Genomic DNA, 23,001 nt, shown 5'->3' on the forward strand with positions numbered 1-23,001 from the left:
TATCTTTACTGTCAGAAAGTAGAGCTATTTATATACATTTTTTAAAAAGACTAACAGAGAGAGAGAGAGAGAGACAGAATCCAACCCAAGTTAAAAACAAAACAAAACAGGGATTTCCCTGGCTGTCCAGTAGTTAAGACTCTGTGCTTCCAATGCAGGGGGTGCAGGTACGATCTCTGGTTGGGGAACGAAGATCCCACATGCCAGCGCAGTGCGGCCAAAAAAACCCCACAAAAAGCAAAAAACAAAACCAAACCTGTATCTTCTCTGGAAGAAGACTAAGTGGCTGAAAAAGTCAGAGAATCAACTTAATGCGACATTACTGCAAACTATCAATATTAAAATTTGGGAAAATTTCCCCCAAAATTACAATCAATAAGAATATGCCATGATAAAACTGCTTAATTGTATAATGCATGATAAACTTGATCATAAGAGCACAATCACAAACTGATAAAACAATGATATTAGTAGAGAAGTTAACAAAAGTGACCGTAAATAAGTTACTTGCAGTATCCCTTTTCTTGATTTATTAACTTAGCAACTTTCATCAGTTTTGGTAAATTTTTATTATGGTACAAACTAAACAAAAAACCCAAAGTACAAAAACAGAATTTCATATTATAGTATATATTTTATTCTTTCAAATAACAATACCTATATGTTTTATTTTAGATAATTGAGGCTAAAAAAAAGTCATACAACTCACATGCCATATTAATAAAGCCAATTTTACCTAAGTGCCGATAAAAATAAAATACCCAATTTAATAGAAATAAAATAGTGCTTGAGAAATCACAAAAGAAACTAAAATCAAAAAATCCTAACTGAATATACTTTGATGGTATATATTCATTCTCATATAGATGTATTTACATATATATCAAAGTAAACTTTATGGTCTCTATTTTTTCATTACCTAGAGCATTATAACTTATCAAAATAAAATCCATAATAGGGCTGTCATATTTAGTCATTAGTACTCATTACCTGAGACTCGAGTGCCAGAAAAGGGATAGTGCATTTCTGCCATATGAAGTCTTGAATAAATACAAACCCTGATAAAAAGAAAGCAGCATGCCAGAGATCTCTGAAGACAGTGCCAACGCTGTAAGCGGTGCTTGTACCGTGGCTCTGAACTGCTCCCTCCTGTGTGTTATCTGTGGTACTAGAACCATCTCCTTCCCTATGTACTTCCAAATGGGCTGCTTTTCTTAATTTCCTTCATTAGAAAAGATTAAGAGTGGAAGGTAGCTTTAAAATTTTAACAACCACTTTCTCGGTAGTACATTTAAAAGTTTGGTAAACATAAACACAAGAACTTTAATACATAGTAAAATTCAGATTGCTGGATAAAAGTTATGCCAAATATTAAGTATATATTCAAGACCAATTTCCATAAATGTTAAGGTACTGTTCCTTGCTCATACTGACAGGTCAGTGGATATTAGGCTGTAAGGACAGCATTGGACAGATATTTACAAAAGCAGTCCTTCCCTATTTGAATGCCACCTATTGGCAGATGAAGAAAGAAGAAAATTTAAATTGGAGAGAATTGTAATCTGTGTGATCAGCAGTGCTATTTATCTAATGAGGTATTATTATTTTCAAAATAAAGAGGGCTTAAATCTCAATATCCCAAAACTGCAAATGTCGCAATCTCTTAGCAACAATATTCAAAAGAGGAATTGCTCCCAAAGACCCTTAAAACATAACTCCATTGTGCTAAGTGGCCAGTAAGACTTGCTATGCTTACTTAGTCAAAGGGCAATATTAAACAGCTTCAAATGACATTTAATAAATGGAATTTAGCTGAAAAATTTCCCTGACTTTTGTTTTTGCCAAAGTACAAGATTTTGTAAACAGTGGGAATTATTAGCAATGCCAGTTAACGTGTATTCCCTACATTGATATTAAGTGCCTCAGCAATGAGCTTCAAGAAAGAAAACAAAAACAAAAACAGGTATGGGGTCTCAGAATGGCTCTGAAGCAAATAACAGAAACTAAATCATTCAGTAGCTGATTCTGAAGCTCACTGCTTTATTTGAAAAAGCAACTTTACAAGATAACATTTTATTCAAGTCAAGAACAAGCCTGGATTCAAATTACAAAAGTCTACAAAAACATCACTTTTAAACAGACAGTACCTTCTTCTTTTACCTCCTGTACTTAGCGGAGGTTTGGGTGTTCTCGTTGAAACAATCTGGCAGTGCACAGTTCCCAGGAGCAGCATCAGCCATACCGGCCCAATCACTTCAGTCAGAGGTATGCTGTGTGGGCTAGAAGCGGAACAGAATAGTACTATTGCGGCAACTACAAAAAGGGAAAGAAAATACACTTAATTATAGATCTGATAGTCACTTCCTCAAAACTTTAAAAATTGCTCTAACATTGTTCCTTGCCAGATAATTTGTCTAAATTTAAATGAGTCTAAAAGTTACTCCAGACAAGCTCTTTCAGACTATTTTATTGTTTGCCCCTGGCTAACCATGCCATTCAGAAATAAATTCTTGGAACAGGGTAACAGCCAACATGATCTCTAAAGTACACACCTTAATACTGAAATGAAAACTAGACACATAAATCTAAAGGCATTCTTGGTAAGATCACAGACACCCTCCTCAGTTTAGAGGAAACGGGGGACATAGAAAGAAATAATTAAAACACCTGTAATGGACTGAATTGTGCCCCCTACCTCCATTCCAAATGTTGAAGTCCTGACCCCCAATGTGACTATCTTAACAGATAGGGCCTATATGATGTAATAAAGGTTGAATGAAATCATAAGGGTAGGGCCTTAATCCAAAAGGACCAGTGTCCCTATAAGAGAAAAGAGATACCAGAAATCTCTCCCAGCTCATGCACAGAAGAAAGGCCATGTGAGGATACGGCAAGAAAGTGGCCGTCTACAAGTCAGTAAAAGAAACCTCCAACAGACACCAATCCTGACAGCACCCTGATCTTGGACCTCCAGTCTCCAGAACTGTGAGAAAATAAATTTCTGTTGTTTAAGTCCCCCAGTCTGTAGTATTTTGTTATAGTAGCCTGAGTAGACTAATAGAGTATGATAGATAGGAAAGATATGTAATTAAACTGGAGGTTTACGAAGGAATTCTGATGACTAACTCTCAGAGTTAATGTAACTCTGAGAGAATAAGTAGTTGACCAAGTACGTAGAAGGAAAAAAGGGCTACCCAGGCAAAAAGAGTTACCCCAAAAGCATATAGGTTACAAAAAAAGGCATAGAATGTTTAAGAAAGAGTGAAGAGCTAATTTAGTCTGGTTAAAATTGGGGAGAAATTCAATAAGAGACTGACTGAAAACTTGGCTTTTTATCTTGAAGGCAATGATAATTAGGAAAATTTAGAACCTAAGAGGCTGGTTTGGATTTGTAATTTAAAAGGTAAATGGACAGAAGGTAAAAGACATAAGGGCATGATAGAAGCAAGAAGTAGGGATGGAGCTGAGAATACATAGTTGAGATACTTAAAAGGCATGTGACTGAAGTGAAAAACTTAAGTAGTTATATAAAACCCAGTCTGACTGCAAATGATTCTTTCTACTCTTCAGGAGATGAAGGTGGGACAGAGAATGAGGACATAACTCAGAGCACTATATCCTACTCAACATGCAAGGAGATGGAAGCACAGGGGTTTCTAAAAGCACTAGGAGACTGCTGAGGGTCATTAGGGTCATATCACGGCTTTGTCACTGGCTACGTAACTTGGAACAGATTAAGTCACTTTTTATTTTTAATATTTATTTATTTAGGCCGCACCTGGTCTTAGTTGTGGCACATGGGATCTTTGTTGCGGCATGCAGGATCTTTAGTTGCGGCATGCGGGATTTTTAGTTGCAGCACGCAGGCTCTTTTTTTGTCGTTGTTGTTGTGGCATGCAGGCTCTTAGTTGCGGCATGCGGGATCTAGTTCCCTGACCAGGGTTCGAACCCAGGCCCCCTGCATTGGGAGTGCAGAGTCTTAACCACTGGACCACCAGGGAAGTCCCTAAGTCACTTTTTAAACTCAGATTTACTAGGAGAGTGTTCAGTGTTCAATCCTTATAAACACTAATAATGTTAAACTTCGGTTTGGAACTGAAAATACCTCTTTTTCATGCCTGATCTAAGCTGTGTTCCCTAACCGGAACCCTATTTAATTTAGGCAAGCCAGTAAGTGAATTTCAGCCACAATATGTGAACTAGTTACACTGCAAACTTGTTTGCCTTCAAATACTAGAAAGCAACAATATCAAAAAAGCACAATGCACAGTGGTTACAATGAATGGTACTGATTAATTATCACTCTAATAAGCAATTGCAATTTCTGACCACTTTAGAAGAAAGTGTTCTCCTCTAGGTAAACTAGAGAGCCTTAGAAGATAACTACAAGTTCACTCCCTCTTATGTATATAAGATATACCCTGGTTTAAAAAAAACAATTTTACCTAAATAGAAGTCTTTCATTTTTATTGTATTTTCATTTACTTAAAAGATATTATCTTTTACTTAGCGTTTGTTGATAAAACATATTTAAATAATCATTCAGGATTATGATTGTGTTTTTTAAAAAAATAAAAGACATTAAAGAGACTGAAAGGGTACCACCAAACTAAAATCGTTGCTTTGTTAGAGTGATGGAATGTGAGCGGCCTCTTCTTTTAGGCTGCAAGTGCTCAGGAGTGCTGGGCATTTTGCGCTGCGGGCTGCTGTGATGGGAGGCAGCGTCCCAGAGGTGTGACGCATGTGGCTCGAGGTCAGACTGCCTGGGCTCGACCTGGACTCTGCTACCCTTGGTGACTGTGTGGCTTTGGGCCCTTGGGTCCTTCAGGTCCTGCGTCTATAAGCTAGGCATAATAATAGTACCCATTCTTCACTGGGTTGTTGTTAAGTATTAAATGAGTGTCTGTGAAACGCACTTAGAACAGTACATGGCACGTAGAATTCCAACACAGAATGAGGACAGTCTCAGAACACAAAGGTTAAGAGGAAAAACAAAAACACGGCTGAGAAAGGAAAAATGAACTTCAAGGCTGCATAAAAAAAAGACTGGTGTGCAGTCAGAATGGCCATCATCAAAAAATCTACAAACAATAAATGCTGGAGAGGGTGTGCAGAAAAGGGAACCCTCTTGCACTGTTGGTGGGAATGTAAATTGATACAGCCACTATAGAGAACAGTATGGAGGTTCCTTAAAAAACTAAAAATAGAACTACCATATGACCCAGCAATCCCACTACTGGGCATATACCCTGAGAAAACCATAATTCAAAAAGAGTCATGTACCACAATGTTCACTGCAGCTTTATTTACAATTGCCAGGACATGAAAGCAACCTAAGTATCCATCGACAGATGAATGGATAAAGAAGATATGGCATATATATACAATGGAATATTACTCAGCCATAAAATTGAGTTATTTGTAGTGAGGTGGATGGACCTAGAGACTGTCATACAGAGTGAAGTAAGTCCGAAAGAGAAAAACAAATACCGTATGCTAACACATATATATGGAATCTAAAAAAAAAAATAAAAGGTCATGAAGAACCTAGGGGCAGGACGGGAATAAAGACACAGACCTACTAGAGAATGGACTTGAGGACACAGGGAGGGGGAAGGGTAAGCTGGGACAAAGTGAGGGAGTGGCATGGACATATATACACTACCAAATGTAAAATAGATAGCTAGTGGGAAGCAGCTGCATGGGACAGGGAGATCAGCTCAGTGCTCTGTGACCACCTAGAGGGGTGGGATAGGGAGGGTGGGAGGGAGACGCAAGAGGGAGGAGATATGGGGACATATGTATATGTATAGCTGATTCACTTTGTTATAAAGCAGAAACTAACACACCATTGTAAAGCAATTATACTCCAATAAAGATGTTTAAAAAAAAAAAAAAAAAAAGACTGGTGTGTATGTGTATGTCGGGCTGCATTTGGAAGAGACTGTAATTTTTAAAAATCCTCTCAATTTGTATTTTTCTTTAGCCATCCACAGATTCAAATTTTCATAAAATTATTTTAGAAAATAACTGCTTTGTTTTCTCCATTTTTAATACCAAACTAGTTGTGTCTTATTAAATGAAATATCACAATAAATGTTTATTTTCATACTCAGTAGTAGTTTGCATATGTTAGAAATAAAAAAGCCTTAGTAATCCTAAGAACAAAATATGCTGAAAGTTAAAAGCAAAATGCATTTCTATCAATTATACCTTGAAGAAGATAAAGGACTAGAAGCCAGAAAAAGATGACTTTTGATGTTACTTGTAACCACCACCGGAAGAAAAAGGGAAAAAATACAACTCGAACAATTCCCTTTCTAGTCAGAGAAGTCCATGGACTTTCAGGTTTTGCCTTAGCAAATGCAGACCCTGAGAAAAGTAACAAAATGACAGAGAACATTTATGACTCTTTAATTTCCTTAAAGAAAAAATTTCAACATTTGAAGAACAATAAAACATGAAATTTTATTTTGTACTATGAGTGGGAAACGTCCAATTTTGGGTAGGAGACGCTTTTAAAAACATTATTCATGTTATCATATTAACTCAGGTACTTTGAAAAAAAAACTATTTTTAACTGAATAACAGCAAAATTTCTCCCACATATTTTATAAATACAAGACAATGTTCAAATGTCAGTTCCAGTTAGGAATTAGAAATACCACTTTAATTTTTATAACAAGCCTTATAGTTTGCTAGGTAAATACGAGCTGCTTTTCCTTTACACTTGTTGGTTCTTGGAATGATTCTTAGTGGGAGAAAAGACTAGTCAGTGATATTTAAATGCTTCCATCCTCTCTTTTTTTTATACTATTTCTGACTTCATTTAGACTCACATTGCTTCTATTTCTACAAACATATATATCTAACCCATTTTGAATTCTGTTTCTTCAAGGTCAATTTCTAACTTCATTAAACATTTGTTTATTCAAGACTCACCTCTTACAAGATCGACATCTATGAGATCTGGTTTCACATGTGCTGTTTTCTTTGGTTTATTCCTTAACCCCTGTAATATATTAAAAGTAGTACTGATAAGAGAGTAGATCTTTAAAGTCCTCATCACAAGGAAAAAAATAAAACTGTAACTATGTATGGGGACAATTATTTAAACTAGACTTACTGTGGGGATCATTTCTCAATACATAAAATATCGAATTATTATGGTTTACACCTGAAACTAATATGTCAATTATAACTCAATAAAAAAGTAGTAATGAAATTCATTATATATACATATATTTTTAAAACCCAGAATCAACACTTAAAAATTTCAATTAAGAAGGAAAACTTTAAGTAATATAATGGACAAAAACTAACACGTTATATATTTGTTACAAATGGAACACAACTGTAGTATTGTAATAAATTTTATTACCTTCCCAAAGGGTAAATTTAGGCACATATGCAACACGTCAGGCCTACTTATTACTAAAAGCATCATTCTAAAACAAAGACTATTGCTACCAATCAATTTGGATTACAGCCTGAGATGGTCCAGGAGACTGTGGTGACCCCAGTGTGGCACAGGAAAGTGTTGAAGCTGGCTAGGAGAGCAGTGGCCCTGAAGGGCCCTTAAGGTGTGATGCTGGGGGCATTCTTGCAGAAAGCAATGGATCACAGAGCTGAGAACAGACAGGGATGCAGACTTCTTAGCAGATGTCAGCATGTAGGGGTGAGACCCAGAGAGGATGATGCACATCTCATGGTTGCCACTATCTTCACATGCCAACCACTAACCAGACCACAATGCAACCTTATCACCTCATAACTTAGATGCCATGCCCAGTAGGAGGAGGAGGGAGAAGGCAGAAAACATGAATTGAATTAGTTTCAACTTGGAATTATTGAACACTAAGATTAAGTTTCTGCCATCAGTGTACAGAGTTAGAGTAGGGGTAGAGATCAAAATCAATGAAAAAACTATCAAAAAACAAATTACACTTTATAACTTAAGACTAGGATGTTAAGAATTGGAGGAGCTTAGGCTAAACTCCTTGGAATCCAAGTGCTGAGCGATGACACAGTGTTGCAATGATTTGCTTATTGTTCATTCAATCAACCAAGTAACTGGGCAGTAAATCCTTTGTTTAGCCCTAATCCAAGTAACAATGACCCCTTAAATTAAAAATTTGATCAAGTACTGCTTTTATCTAAAACAAAGAATAAGACAGCATTTGAGCTCAGAATTAACTAAGATGTTTAAACCAAAAATGTACCCTAAAATCAAGATGCAATTAACCTCTGAACTCCTTCAAATAGTCTGTCCATGTGAAGTTGCAAACTACCCATAGATACAAAAACGAAAGAGAAAGAAGGGTGAGGGTTGAAGACATAGCCATGATAATCTTATATACAGTCAATCCTCATATTCATAGATTCCATATTTGCAAATTCACCTATTCACTAAAATTTATTGGTCCCTAAAATCAATACCCGCTGTGATTTTGCAGTCATTTGTAGACATGCAGAGAGTGAGAGTGGAAAAAAATTTGAGTCACTCAATGTTCACATTCCCAGCTGAGGTCAAACAAGGCAACACTCTGCCTTCTTGTTTCAGCTCTCGTTTAAGTTCCTTTTCACAGTCTATTTAACGTCAAATCTTTTGCATTTTTTGTGTTTTGTCGGTAATTTTGTGGTTTAAAATGGTTCCCTAGATAGTGTTGACATGCGGTCCAGTGTTCCTACGTACAAGAAGGCTGCGACGTGCCTCACTGAGAAAATGTGTTAGGTAAGCTCTGTTCAGGCATGAGCTGTTGGCCATGAGTTCAGTGTTAATGGATCAACAACATATATTAAATAAGGTGTCATAAAACAAGGTTATGTATTGATCAGTTGACGAAAGTGTTGTGACTAGGGACTCGCAGGAACTTAACTCTGTATTTCTCCTAAGAGCAACAGTCAATATTCACTAATTCAGTGTTCATGGCGACTTGAAAGAACATAACTAATGCAAATAATAAGAAACAACTCTATCTGTATTTCATTTCCCATTTTAATGTCATGACAGAGTGGCTGATAGACTATAAATCATTCCCAATATTTTACAAATTGGAAAGGCAATATTAATAATACATATATTTAAACAAAAATTCATTAATCAAGCACTATTCAAATTTGGCATCAAGTTTATTATGATATTTTACCTTTATTAGTGCCAACAAATTTGAAAACAGTAACATTTTAATTTACTTCTGTCTTTTATATATTATTTTTCTAGCACTTTGAAAATAACCTTACTGCCAATGTTTATAACAAATCTGAAGCTTAATTTACTGCTGTATACCTAAAATTTTCATCAAGATTGTTTTAAGAACTTAAAGCCCTTATAAAAGGAATAGTAAATTGTTTTGATTTATGCAATTATGTTGTTTTTCAACATGCTCATTCTACTTGACCTTTTTAATATGTGGTTCATTTCCTATTTTATATTTTATTAAAACATTTATTTTGAGCTACATTGTAAAGTCATAGCATAATTGCCAATTTTGACAAAACTTCCCCCTCAAGGTAGCCTATCAGAATATGTAAAAGGTTTAAAGAAAGATAAAGAAAAATTTCACTGACAAATCTTCTAACATTAGTGACTTTATTCACAAAAATAAAAGATATTAGTACCGAGGTGTCAGCCTTCATAAAATGTGATTTTAATTAAGTAGATATTTTAAGTTGGACAATTTTTAAATTGGTTTAAACTACGTTCACACAAAACAGCATAGCTTTCAGTACTAAATATAATTATGAACCTTCAAGAAGTTTAAGTGAGTGAACAAACAAAAAAGGAAAACTAACTTAGTTTCAGAAAAAGATTTTTTAAACTACTGGTTTAACTAGAAAGTAGAAATTATCAAGTACTATGAATACAATTAATCTCCAAGAATCCAAATAATATAGTCTTTATTGCATATACACTTACACTCCTGTAGTACATTCCTAAAGGGCAATGACACAAATAGTATGAAGTTTTGAACTTTTAAAAATATCTAAGCACACAGATAATGTTGAGCCAAAAAGCTTACAAGTTCTGTTTAAGTTTAGAAAGTACTTCTGGTCAACGATCCAGACTTCACATGCATGGAACTATTATAATACGGAGACTCTATCAAAGGACATAACCATCAGTTTCACTTTCCGGAAATCCTATTTAGTTTCCCCCATCCCTTTTTTCCTTTACAATGACTTTAAATAACATAGTTTGTTTTGTTGAAGCTTTACAACTCTAGTACCTACTAAAACACGGGGAAAGTCCACATTTACTTTTAAATTTGGGTCAAGGTGATCAGAAAACTGCAGTTTTCAGTTATAGTTTCTAAAACGTTTAAGAAAAAATCACTTGCAACTCACAAAAGACTTTACACTTTAGCAATATCAACTAGGGTCTTTAATATAAAAAAAAATTCCAAGAAATATATTTTCATGGTTTTCTTTGATTTCTTTAGTTGTTGCTCACTGCTTTGACAGATAATAAAAGAATCGATTACCTAAAAGGACAAACTCAATACGTTTGTTAGTGTTCTCTAAGCAACAGGTACAGTGTTTTTGTTCTTTTAAATCAAATATTAACATTAATACACCACAGTTACACACTTCCCTACCTTCCTTAGAATAAATACAAAATTATTTTACACTATAATTTGCTTCCACTAGAATGTTTAACAAGAATGTTACGCTTGTCAACAAATTAACCTTTTTAATTCAAAATAACAAAAGTAAGTTTTTATACTGTTTTTAATTCTTCAATTACTATTACAAAGTACTATCTTTAAAGGAAGGACAAATTTCAGAAACAAGTTATAAGTCTTAGCTATTTATTTATTTATTTATTTATTTATTTATTTATTTATTTATTTATATTTTGGGGAGGGGGTTAAATTTCAAAACACATCCAAATGTGCCAACTGGTAACACAATCTCTCAAGGTACTTAACATTCCCTGTCCAACAAGTTGAAGACTGTCAAAGAAAATAAAAGATTTCAAGGCATCTTACTAGACCTCTCTGCTGCTCTTTATTTAACCATTCCAGCTCTTCGTGATAGTCTCAGACCGTTGTCTCATGGATCTCTCACTTGTCTTTCCTCCTTCACTTACATCTCTTTTTTTTAACCTATCCATTAAATGTTGTTTCCCAGTGTTCTGTTCTCAGCCTTTTTCTCTCATCATTCAGTGTAAATCCACTCACTCCTACAGCTGTATCTGTATAATGTGTATAATACATAAAACACCCATATATATATGGGTAGATGAAATACATAATTACAAATGAGATAAATTCAATTAAGAGAGGGATGTATAGTTCTCTATTGGGATGCAAAGTGGGGAAGCAGCCCCGGGGAGGTTAGGAAAGATTTCACAGAGGAAGTGACTCATGAACTGAGTTTGACAGACATTAGAGAGAATGAAGAAAACATTCCAGACAGAATGTTTTATACACACACACACACTCACACACTTTACATATTGAGGACTCCCCAGTCTCTCTCCCAAGTATCACCTGGATATTTCTAAAACAGAATTCTGTATCTGCTCCTCTTCTAATATTTCCCACCATACTTAGTGCTGCCTTAGTGAAGTTGTTAAAATAGAAATTTAATCAGGTAGCTTTTTCTGCTTAAAATCCTTCAGTGTCTCTCCCATTGTTCCCCAGATTATGCCTAGACTCCTGAGTAAAGCAGTTAAGCCCCTTCAAGATCTGACTTCCATTTCCTTTCATGTTTTACTCCTAATCACTCTAATCGCCCTCCTCCATCCAACCTATTAGCCATCAAGTCCCTTGAGGATTCTAAGTCAGTCATGCTCCTTCCTTCCTTCATGTATATTTTCATATGCTCTTCATTCTGTCTGGAATGTTTTCCTCATTCTCTCTAATGTCTGTCAAACTCAGCTCATGAGTCACTTCCTCTGTGAAATCTTTCCTAACCTCCCCAGGGCTGCTTCCCCACTTTGCATCCCAAGAGAGAACTACACATCCCTCTCTTAATTGAATTGATCTCATTTATAATTATGTATCTCATCTACAAAATTATAATCTATTTTATCTTTTTGTCCCCATGATTTAATCTTATATTTAAGACATAGTAGGTGCTCACTGCAACTTTGTTAACTGTATTAATTCTTCATGAAAATAGTTCAAAGATTAAAATTAACAAATGGCAAAGAATCTCCCTCTTCATTCTAGATGATTAAGTTGTCTAAACACTGAAATTTTTAAGTAACTATAGACATTGGTTTTCAATCTAATATAAACCTTTCTGCACAAAATATAAACTGTCAAGCAACCAAAGTAACATTCTCTGGGCCAATATTAAGTTTAGCTCGTGCAGGAACACACTGATTAGTATCATCTATGCAAATGAAAAATATAAATCTTATTACTGAAAAGGTGTGATTGCTGAGAAACAGAACAAATTTAGTTAAAAAATAGTTTCCATGTTAGCAAGGTAGCCTAAGAGAATGTCTTATCAGCGTTAAATGATTACATGTTCAAGAAGAAACTATGAACTACAAAAACATTTCAATTAATGCTTTACTTTCCTAAATTCTTTCAAAAAATGACCAACTTTTCAGCAACTCTATTTGCGTTCAAGTCATTCTGTTAGTAGCACCAAAAAGCAGATCTCAATTAAGCAGAGCAGCGTTTGCACAGGATCACTCAGGCGGGAAAAATCCTGAAACACTTACCAGTTTAATAAACTGTACAGAGCAATGACAGCATCAAAAGGGAGGAAAAGCAAACTAGAAGTATAAGGTGACAAGTGAAAGGGGAAAAGAGCTGACATAAAATAATCATTAGAAATTAAATTTTAAAAGAACAGAAAGATGCTGAAGAGCAAAAAAAGAAAAATCATCAGAGGTAAAGACACATGAATATGCCCTCATAATAGAGTTTACCTCTTTATTTAAAAGTTTGGATAGCATAAGTAATACTAATTTGTACCTTTAAAGGTCGACAGAGAGATATTAAATAAACTGTGGTTAATAATCAATTTATAGAATATACAAAATGAAATAAACTTGTTACCTTGATTTCTCTTTGTTCAACAGATTTTTCCCATATTTGTTGATCATATGCTCCAATCTATGAAAATAAATTAAAAATAATACTACATTAAATGATCATTGTTGGAACCCATCCAACAGGTATAACTTCGTTGAATTACAAGCAACTTAATGTTTATTCAGCACAGATTAGATCCAGTTCTGTCTCAGACTTCTGTGATCAATACTGTACGGCAGTGGTTCTCAAAGTATGCTTGCAGGACCAGCAGTTTTAGCATCGTCTTGAAACTTGATAGAAATGGCAACTCTCTGGTTCCAGCCCAGAATTACTCAATCAGAAATAGGGATGTGATACTCAACAATGTTTGTAAAAAACCCTCTAGATTATTCTGATACACTACTAAAGTTTAAAAGCCTAGGGCAGTGACCCTAGGGAATTTTTATTTTGAATAAACATAATTGCTACAGCCCTGGTACATTCAAGAAAAAACTCCCAAGTGATTAATTCTTTATGGAGTTATTTTTAAAGAAAAAAATATCAATATTCTACAGAAGTAAAAATTCATAAGCAGGTAGACCACAATTACCAACTAGATTAAGGTTTAAATTGAAAAATACAGTCAGGAAAGCAATTGAAGACACAGGGAAAGCATCAAGAAGTAGAATTCCTTGTACCTTCTGTGCCGATTACTCTTAGATGCTGGGAAGGTCTCTGAACTATACCTTCACCTGGGCAGGATGAACAAACCATTCTTACTGTTCCTAACCAAGTTCTTCTCTGTTACCTCCTATTGTCTCCAGTTTCCACTTTATTTCCTATATCCAATAGGATACTGAAGTGGGTCAACAGCCTATAGTTTAAACTGAGAGTCTTCATTATTACCATTAATTGAAAATTAGAATCCTGAGACATTAAAATTACTTCAGATAATTACAATTTAGACACTGGAGACAGAGACCAGAGATAGGCAAAGATATGAGTAAGTTCAGGAAAATATTTTCTGACTCACAAAACCTTTCTACCCAAAAGTCCTCTTAGCTACATGTTATTTTTAAAATCTCATTTCAAGAAATGAGAAATTGAGAATATGAGAAGGGTTTAAAGATAGATATAAAGGAGCTAAAAAGTGATTTATTAAATCATTTTTTAAAGGTGTGACTTGTTATAAAGACTTTTTAAGGATGTACATGTGTTTGTACATTTTCTAGCAGAGAGAAAGCAACACCCAGACACCCAGTGTGGATCTGGGGATGTTCCATAACAGCCCGTCATTTCTATTATCTCTCCTACACATTACCTTATTCATTCTAATTTCTCTGGTCCTTTAAATACTGTTCTTTTTCATCACATTCCTGTGACTCCTTTCTTATTTTAAAAATCACTTTATGATATAATAATACCCTGCAAATTAAAATCTTATAATACCTAGACCAAGCCACATAGACTGAACAAGTGACTTATACTTAACCAAAGCTGCCATCAGTCTCTATAAAGCACGATTAATAAGTCCTAGGTAAGCAATAACCAAATGGTTAGACCTAATGGCAGAGCTGACCTGCGGTGACTAACTGCCCCTCAATCATCTTCCTTAAAATCAGAAAAGAAGTATGGGAACATAGATTCCACAGGAGTAATTCTGCTCTAACTTGATAATTCAGAATGACTGGGCTTGATTCAATTAAAAGTTATTTTTTAAATGTGTAACTATTTCAATGCACTGCATACTCTTCAGTGAAACAATAATCAAAACTAATAAAGAATAGGTACCAATATGTTTAATAATTATTTTGGCAGTATTTTGTTTTCATATACAAAACAACTACACTAGGTTCTCTTTTAAAAGAACTGTGGTTTTTTTTTTTTAATTAATTAATTAATTTATTGGTCACGCTGTACAGCATGTGGGATCCTAGTTCCCCGACCAGGGATTGAACCTGTGTCCACTGCAATGGAAGCGTGGAGTCTTAACCACTGGCCCACCAGGAAAGTCCAAGAACTGTGTTTTTATTTCAAGATGACTCAAGAATATGGACATGGAAATATATATCCCACAGTCCTAAAGTCAGGGAAAATAAAATAATGCATGTGCAATAGACCAAGTCAGAAAAGCATGCCAGTACAACCACAGCATGGTACTGAATAGCTCCAAGTTTTTAAAAAGGTATAGAAAGTCTAATAAACCTTGCAGTGAAGCAGTGACTAAAAGTGGAAAAGTTTTTTGAAGGCTGAGGTTCTTGCAAACAGCAGAATGGTGATGGGGAATATTCCTATAAAAAGGATATAAAGGGGCTTCCCTGGTGGCGCAGCGGTTGAGAATCTGCCTGCCAATGCAGGGGACATGGGTTCGAGCCCTGGTCTGGGAAGATCCCACATGCCGCGGAGCAACTGGGCCCGTGAGCCACAACTACTGAGCCTGCGCGTCTGGAGCCTGTGCTCCACAACAAGAGAGGCCACGATGGTGAGAGGCCCGCGCACCGCGATGAAGAGTGGCCCCCGCTTGCCGCAACTGGAGAAAGCCCTCGCACAGAAACGAAGACCCAACACAGCAAAAATAAATAAATAAATAAAATTAAGAAGTGTTGTAAGAAAGGTTTAATTAAAAAAAGAAAAAAAAGGATATAAAAAGGAAAATGATGGCTTGTTTTACTGGCTAATCAACTTTTCTTCAAAGATTTGTTGTGTGAGAGGAAGGACAACTTTTACTGTAATAGAATACCTTGTGGGATCTTAATTTTGTTTTTAACCAGATAAGTGTCATTTTCAATTACAAGCAATTAAATGTCTCAAAAAGTGAAAACATCAGTTCTCCTTTGCAGCAGACTTTTTTTGTTTTTAAAATACTACCAGAATGGACCCTTTAGTTACATATGCAAATTGACTACTTTACTGAAGAAAACTGTGAGGGTGCCTTTAAAGCTAAACACAGGTGCTTCAGGAGGTGTTCAGGGTTCTGCTTAGTGATGCATATGCCATTAACAAACTACCCTCACATATGAATTCAGACTGAATTGTCTCTGAAAACTGCTTCTTGGGATATGTGTGTAGTACCTCAGAGGCATCATGAAATCAGAGTGGTGGCAGGATACTAGAAGGGACAGGGAAGGAATTCAGAAGGGAAGGCTCCTTTCTGACCTAAAGCCTCACTTTCCTTCACTCTGAAAGCTAGCAAGATAGAAGATTAGAACATCTGCAGCCGGGGTCAAGCTTTTCCCTTGAAAGAAACATAATCTTATGGTCAATCATAATTGAGCAAGAAAAGAAGTGAAACAGACTGAAGAGGAGAAGAACCATCTTCTCAAGGCTTACGGTCATGGATCAAGAATAATTTGCAGGCAGTGTTAAAAAAAAAAAATTAAAAAACAAACAACTTGACAAGTTTTCCAAAGGTTCTATACTATTTCGGACACACACATACTTGGCAGACTTGACTAAATCACCTAAACTTGATAGCTGTTTCTTTTTTGTATTTCTTCTACAAAAAAATTAAATAACAAGGCCAAGTTCAAATATAGTTCTCTGTGAAAAATCAGGAAGAAAATAACTACATTATTTTTTTAATGTCATACAAAAGATTAAAGGAAGCTCAGTAGTAACATTTGTCTAACAGAAGAGGAATTTTAATCAGATAATATGTTCTTTAATTGGGAAAAAATATTATGTAACATTTTGGCCGCTTTCAAATTTCAGCTACCTCCTAACTGCTCTTTCCTGACCCACAAAATGCCTCCACTGTTTGGGTGTTTAGAAACGTGCCTAACATTCTATGGGAACAAAAGGATATATATGCAAACAATGTTTTGTTGGTAGACAGAAATACCTAGGTAATTAATGTATGAGTAGTTCTATGAATTTTCAACCATATTCTTCATGTGATAATGCGTTACAAGGAGGGAAAAACATTGTTTCTACTGTATTATAAGAGAGGACTCTGAAATCCTGATTTACATTTGATGTGCAGCGAACTGTTTTGTACATGTTAAGAAAGTAAAGTTCATTTTCTGGTGCCTGGTTATGGTAAGCAAAGTTTATCAATGCTCTGGTTATTACTCTCACAGATGCCCTGAACACCTTAAGCCTCAGGCGTACTCTTACCCAACCAGAGCTGATCTACAGTCAGCTTTTCTCACCTGGTCCCAGAAGACCAAACACTGCCCTCTACAGATTCATCCTGTATCTTCAACAACAGGTCTGGCAATCCTATACGGATCACTTACACTACTCCCTATAATGACAGCAAGGATAATTCTGAATTTTCTTTTCACAGGCTTTAATTCCTAATTACTCTGAACATAACACTTCAATTACTTCCACTTCTAAGATCGAAGCCATAAGATGCAAATGTTAAAATTGGTTTAAAAAAAAATACAAACAGAAAATATCTGAGGGACCAGTGTCCTGAAAGTGGTAAAAAAAAAAAAAATTTTTAAGAAAAAGGTGAGAAAAGAAATTGAGATACTATAAGTTAGTAATATCAAGTGGATTAAAATTGAACTAAATAGATGCTTTCTGACCTACTGAAGACCTACTTATAAAAGGCAAGTGGCTGTAGCTAATATGCTACAGTAAGTATGTATGTAAATATATATAGCAGACATTTTAGAAGGATACATGAAAGCCATTAATAGTGAGGACAGTTCTTTTACTTTCTGCTTTATATTCACTGATCCTATATCACTTTTTCTCCCTACAATGGATAAATACTATTTTTATAAAGCAGGATTCTAACCCAGGTCTGATGAACTGCAAAGTAATTTGAATTAGTTATCTAAGAAATTAACATGTTTCTGTCAATGAATACTAACTTTACAAGGAATTATCTACCTCCACCTATCATCATTCTTATTTTTTATCTTTCTATATACTGAGACAAACAAAATGGGGAAGGGGAAAAAGAGGGGCGGGACAAGGAGAGGGGAACGAGGGAGGGGCAGTCAGGGATGGAGGGATAGAGAAGGATGAGAGAAGGAGAGAACTGGTAGGTAGAGAAAAAGATTGTCTTTGTCTACGTGTCTGCCGGAGTCAGCTCTGACTTTTAAGGAAAAAAAAATTGTAATGAAAATGAAGGTATCAAGAATAAAAATATTAAAACCCAGGTAATTAGATGGTGAAGTGCGAAAGATGTATCACTTATGATCCTAGAAAAGAAGTATCTTTGAAAAACAATTTAAAAAGCTACTCTTGGGTGATCTGATTACTACTTAGGTCATCACATTCAGAAGAGCAGTGGTTCAGATGTCAAGAGGCTAAAGAGAAGGTGTCGCTTCAAAAAGGTAGTTACCAATAGTTAATTAGATTACGTGCTTAGATAAGAGATTTAGAGTTCACGAATAAATATAAGCAGGGCAAATGGAGGCCCAGATTTGCACGCATATTTTAAACACTTAGTTCTTTAACTAATGAATAGACATGCCATAATACTATATGTTAAAGCCCTAATTTGTCCTTCTATTTCCATGCTCAGTTCCATTTTTTGGAATCTCATTCCAGAAACTCTGAAAAGCAGGCTATTAATTCTCACAAACACCAAACTGAATTTAAAAAGGTAACACAGAGCCCAAATCCACTCCTAGCTTGTCCCCACTCCACAAACATCAAAGGCCAATCATGCGCCAGGACAAAAGGAGACTACCTCTGTCAGCAAAAGTGTGTCTGTTAAAAGCATAAGAAGAATACCCTCAAGGCAAAAGGTTAAACAATCTCTTGAGACAATTTCGAAAGAAAGAAAAGAAGGGAGGGAGGGAGGAAGGAAGGAGGAAAAAGAAAGAAAAGAAAAAGAAGGAGAAGAAAAGAAAAAGTAAAAGAAAGATAATCGTCCCCTTGGTGATCCTTTCTATCCCTAAATTGATAGTAAATATATTACCTTTTCTGTGACTGTTTTTTGTACATGCATCATCAACCTTTTTAAGACCCTAATAAGCGAAGGTAATGTTGCTTTTATACCTATGATGGTCCCACATTTTAATAGTGATTTAATACCAGTACAACCCAGGATAATTAACTTTTATCTTTGAGTCTTTTTATAAAAATAAAAGTTGTCAATCAGAAAATACCCTTTGTTATATTTAGTGTGTTGGTTTCTTAATCCTTTGTTTTCTCCACTGGCTTAGTTGAACAGCTCTTAATGTTCGCTGACAGAAGTGGAAAAGACCCTAGACTGCGCAAGAGAACTGGATAGTCTTATGGTCTTGGGCAAGTTTCTTGACCTCTGAGATTCTGTAAAATGGGGATAACAGAACATACTTCACAGAACTGGAATATAAAATGATAGTGTCTGGTATACAGTCAGTGCTCTGTAAATGTTAGTTCTTTCCTTTCTTGGCAAATCTCAACCGCTCCAGGCCTCAATTACCTCATTTCTAAATTGATGAAGTTAACTATATTTAAATTAATTTATGACAACATTTATACTCACTAATGATGAGTTGGATGGCTATAGATAATTTCTTTATGTACCAGTATGGGGAGAGAAAAGATTCAGTGCTACTATGGAAAAAAGTAGAACCAAAAGTGTAGCTAGAAATATCTGGGCAGAAGGTACCAAGAAGAAAGCAAAAACAACGGTGTAAGGATAAGTGTCCTTTTCTTAATTAAAAACCAATATAATAGGTTTTTAGAATTACTTACAGTTTATTAATGAAACCAGAGCTGTCGACACCCAAAATCTCATTTGCCCGGACAACTAAACTATATGGTTTTTCACTCTCACAATGATCTATCTACAAGCATGATAAGAAACAGAGACTGAGGGGTTGAGCAAACTAACAAAATTAAAGTTACTGAACAAAATAGTAGATCTGAGAATACTGATCACCAATGAAACATATCTATAATCCAAAAAATTATGTTGTCATGGTGGACATGCTGAAATTATATGGGACTTCTGTTCATATTACTAAAACATACTGAAGAAACAATTAGGGCCATTTAAAATCATTAGGATTACTGATTAATTTTCAGACAAATCTCTTCCCAGAATTAGAAACTAATTCTTCTGACTTTTTAAAACTTTTTAAAATTTATTTTTATAATCATTTTTTAATTGAAGTATGGTTAATTTCCAATGTTGTGTTAGTTTCAGGTATACAGAAAAGTGATTCAGTTTTTTTATTTATATATACACACACACACACACACACACACACACACACATATTCTTTTTAAGATTCTTTTCCATTATAAGTTATTACAAGATATTGAATATAGTTCCCTGTGCTATACAGTAGGTCCTTGCTGTGTGTCTACTTTATATAGAGTGTGTATATGTTAATCCCAACCTCCTAATTTATCCTGCCCCCCCATTTCCCCTTTGGTAACTGTTTATTTTCTATGTCAGTGAGTCTATTTCTGTTTTATAAATAAGTTCATTTGTATCGTTTTAGATTCCACATATAAGTGATATCATATGATATTTGTCTCTGTCTGACTTCATTTAATACGATAATCTCTAGGTCCATCCATGTTGCCGCAAATGGCATTATTTCATTCTTTTTTTTTATGGCTGAGTAATATCCCATTGTGTAAATACACACCACATCTTCTTTATCCATTCATCTGTCGATGTACATTGAGGTTGAGTTTTTTAAACTTTTAATTTCAAAGTAAAGCTCTCAACACTTTGAATATCAAATAGGTTTTCACTGTTTTTTGCTCGTAACTACTGCCTCTCAAACAAATTTGGCTGTTGAATGCCTAGGAGGAATATCTGAGTCCTTATGACTGCTCCTATGTAAAGCCTTGTTTCTAACCTACTATGTATCTTGAATAGCTCTCCTATCCTATTCTCTTGCTTTTACACAATTCCTATTTTAATCAACATATTGTCCAATGTTTCTGATTCTCCATTACACACGCGCACACACACACACACACAAACATTCCTATAATAGTCAGACACTCAGGTAACTTTAATGATGAGGATCAAATAAGGAAGTTGAATCATTTAATTACACAATATAAACTATGAATGATGATGATGTCAGACAAAAAGGTATGGTCTGAAGACATGGCAAAAGCTAGTAACTCTTTTGAATGTATAACAACTACCAAATTATTTTACCAAATCTTTAGCTCTTCTGAATCAGTCTTTTCTTAGAACTCTAAAAAACATATGAGAAGCCAAACCACAGAGGCCTTCTAATCCAATAATTAAAATATTGCCCTATAATTCTAGTTATTGGGGGAAGGGAAGGACCTAAAATGGGTAAGTATTCAAAGTTAAGATACGGTTTCTCCCACTATCCGAAATTAGAGCATTCCTGTGAAACTGTTCGTAGGCCAAAATGGCGTAAAGTGAAGCATCAGTTACCTTAAGACACATCTTGCTAACAGATGCACAAAATAAATCGAGATAAATCACAGATGCTCAAAGACATAGTTCAAAGCTATGGCAGCTGGGATGCTTCATGTAGTTCCTAGGGAAGGAGCTTGGCGGTGCCACTCTTGCTGCTTGGGGTGCATGCTACCGCTTGAACAGCTCACTCACTGCAAAACAAACGCTGAAGGCTATTTTCACTTTTCACCTTTTTTCATAAAAGCAAAAATCCTCTTTGGATTTTTTTCTGGTAGCAAAAACAGGTACCAACGTAGGCTTTTCGTAAAAGCAAACTGGTGTGAAACAAATTTTCAAAAAACCGGGGATACCTGTACCCTAACTGGGGAAAGAAGTGTAAGTCATGGAAAAAAATATGAATAATTATAAGCAAAGAGGTTTCTTTGCAATCTCTTTGCTTCAACTGTCATTTATTTCTTCTGCTATCAATTATTAGCAGAATCATATCATAACCAAAAGTATTACTACAGAAAAGCAAAGCTGCTTAAGTAGAAGGCAAATTAAAAAAAAAAAACTTTTTAAAGATTAAGATCTTTTTGGGTGGAGAATATAATTTTTAAAGGAAGAAAACAGATTTCTGGAATTCAATCCATTTTAAAATACTACATATCTAGCTGGCCTCTGGCATTTGGATCAAAACATCAAAGTTTGAAAACACATCCTCATCTACAGATACTAAAATCTTGTTAATTAGCAAAGATTCCATTCATTAAAAGTAATAACGGCTAAGGCCATTTAATCTCTTCCCACAGATTGTGTCAGGTTATGCATCATCTAAAACCACACTCTTCCCTGCATTAACCCTAAGAATAGTGTTTTACAGGCCACATACATATAATCAAATCATGAATCATGACCAAGTTCCTATTGCCTAAGGAAAGCCAGTTAATGATATAGTAAAACACTGATTCAAGTTTAGAAAAAAAGAAGAGTATTCTTTAATTCAACAAAGAGAGATGATCATGGTAGAAGCTGCTTCTAAGAAATTATAAATCCAAAGAAAAAATATTCAGTTACTTATAATTCAAAGCAGAATGAAGTAAGGACTATTGCACTATACATCAGCAAGAGTTGGTGTGAAAATGAGCAGTATTTGTGAGGTAAAATGTACAAGAATAGGAAACTTACTGGATATGGGGACATGGGAAAGAGATAAAGATGACCATTTCTGGCTTAAGTACCTGGAGCTTCATGGGGATCATTAACCATGACATGGAGTAAAAAAACAGGTTTGAGAAAAGCTGTTGGAGCTCTAAGACAGCTAGGAATTATGTCTGAGTTCAGAGAGTTGGGAAGGTAAAAAATTTGGAACTCAGCAGCATAAACTAGGTGTTTTGATATTATGTGGTCAATTTGATAATCTAGGGAAAGAGAATAACTTAATGAGATAAGAACAAAATGTTAAGAAGGATAAATATTCAACTGGAGGGGAGAAGTATCAAAGTCAGGTAAGGAGACTTAGAAAAATTAGGTAGGGAGAGACTGTATAGTATATTAATATATATGATAATTAAAGCATTATATATACTTATGTATATAAAAGCAAAATAGTGTATATCTATAATAAATAGCAAACAAGGAAAGAGTTTCAAGAAAGAAGGTAAAGAGAGCTAAAAATACTGAAACATTTTGAAGTCATTATGTAGTTAAACATATTCATGTCAAATAATC

At 35.0% G+C, this 23,001-nt stretch overlaps 1 protein-coding gene and 1 non-coding gene across 2 annotated transcripts in view; both read right to left on the bottom strand.

The window, feature by feature from the left end:
• Window positions 1-23,001, bottom strand: part of PHTF2 (putative homeodomain transcription factor 2) — a 154,281-nt gene that overhangs the window by 68,413 nt on the left and 62,867 nt on the right. The window contains 5 exon segments of the mRNA XM_036863228.1: window positions 1,058-1,222; window positions 2,148-2,313; window positions 6,214-6,372; window positions 6,943-7,012; window positions 13,023-13,079. Coding sequence (XP_036719123.1) covers window positions 1,058-1,222; window positions 2,148-2,313; window positions 6,214-6,372; window positions 6,943-7,012; window positions 13,023-13,079 — 617 coding nt within the window.
• TRNAG-CCC lies at window positions 3,929-4,001 on the bottom strand. The gene has a single exon. It is a non-coding gene; the product is annotated as a tRNA-Gly (tRNA).

Source organism: Balaenoptera musculus, chromosome 9 (assembly GCF_009873245.2).
Source record: "Balaenoptera musculus isolate JJ_BM4_2016_0621 chromosome 9, mBalMus1.pri.v3, whole genome shotgun sequence".
NCBI lineage: Eukaryota > Metazoa > Chordata > Mammalia > Artiodactyla > Balaenopteridae > Balaenoptera > Balaenoptera musculus.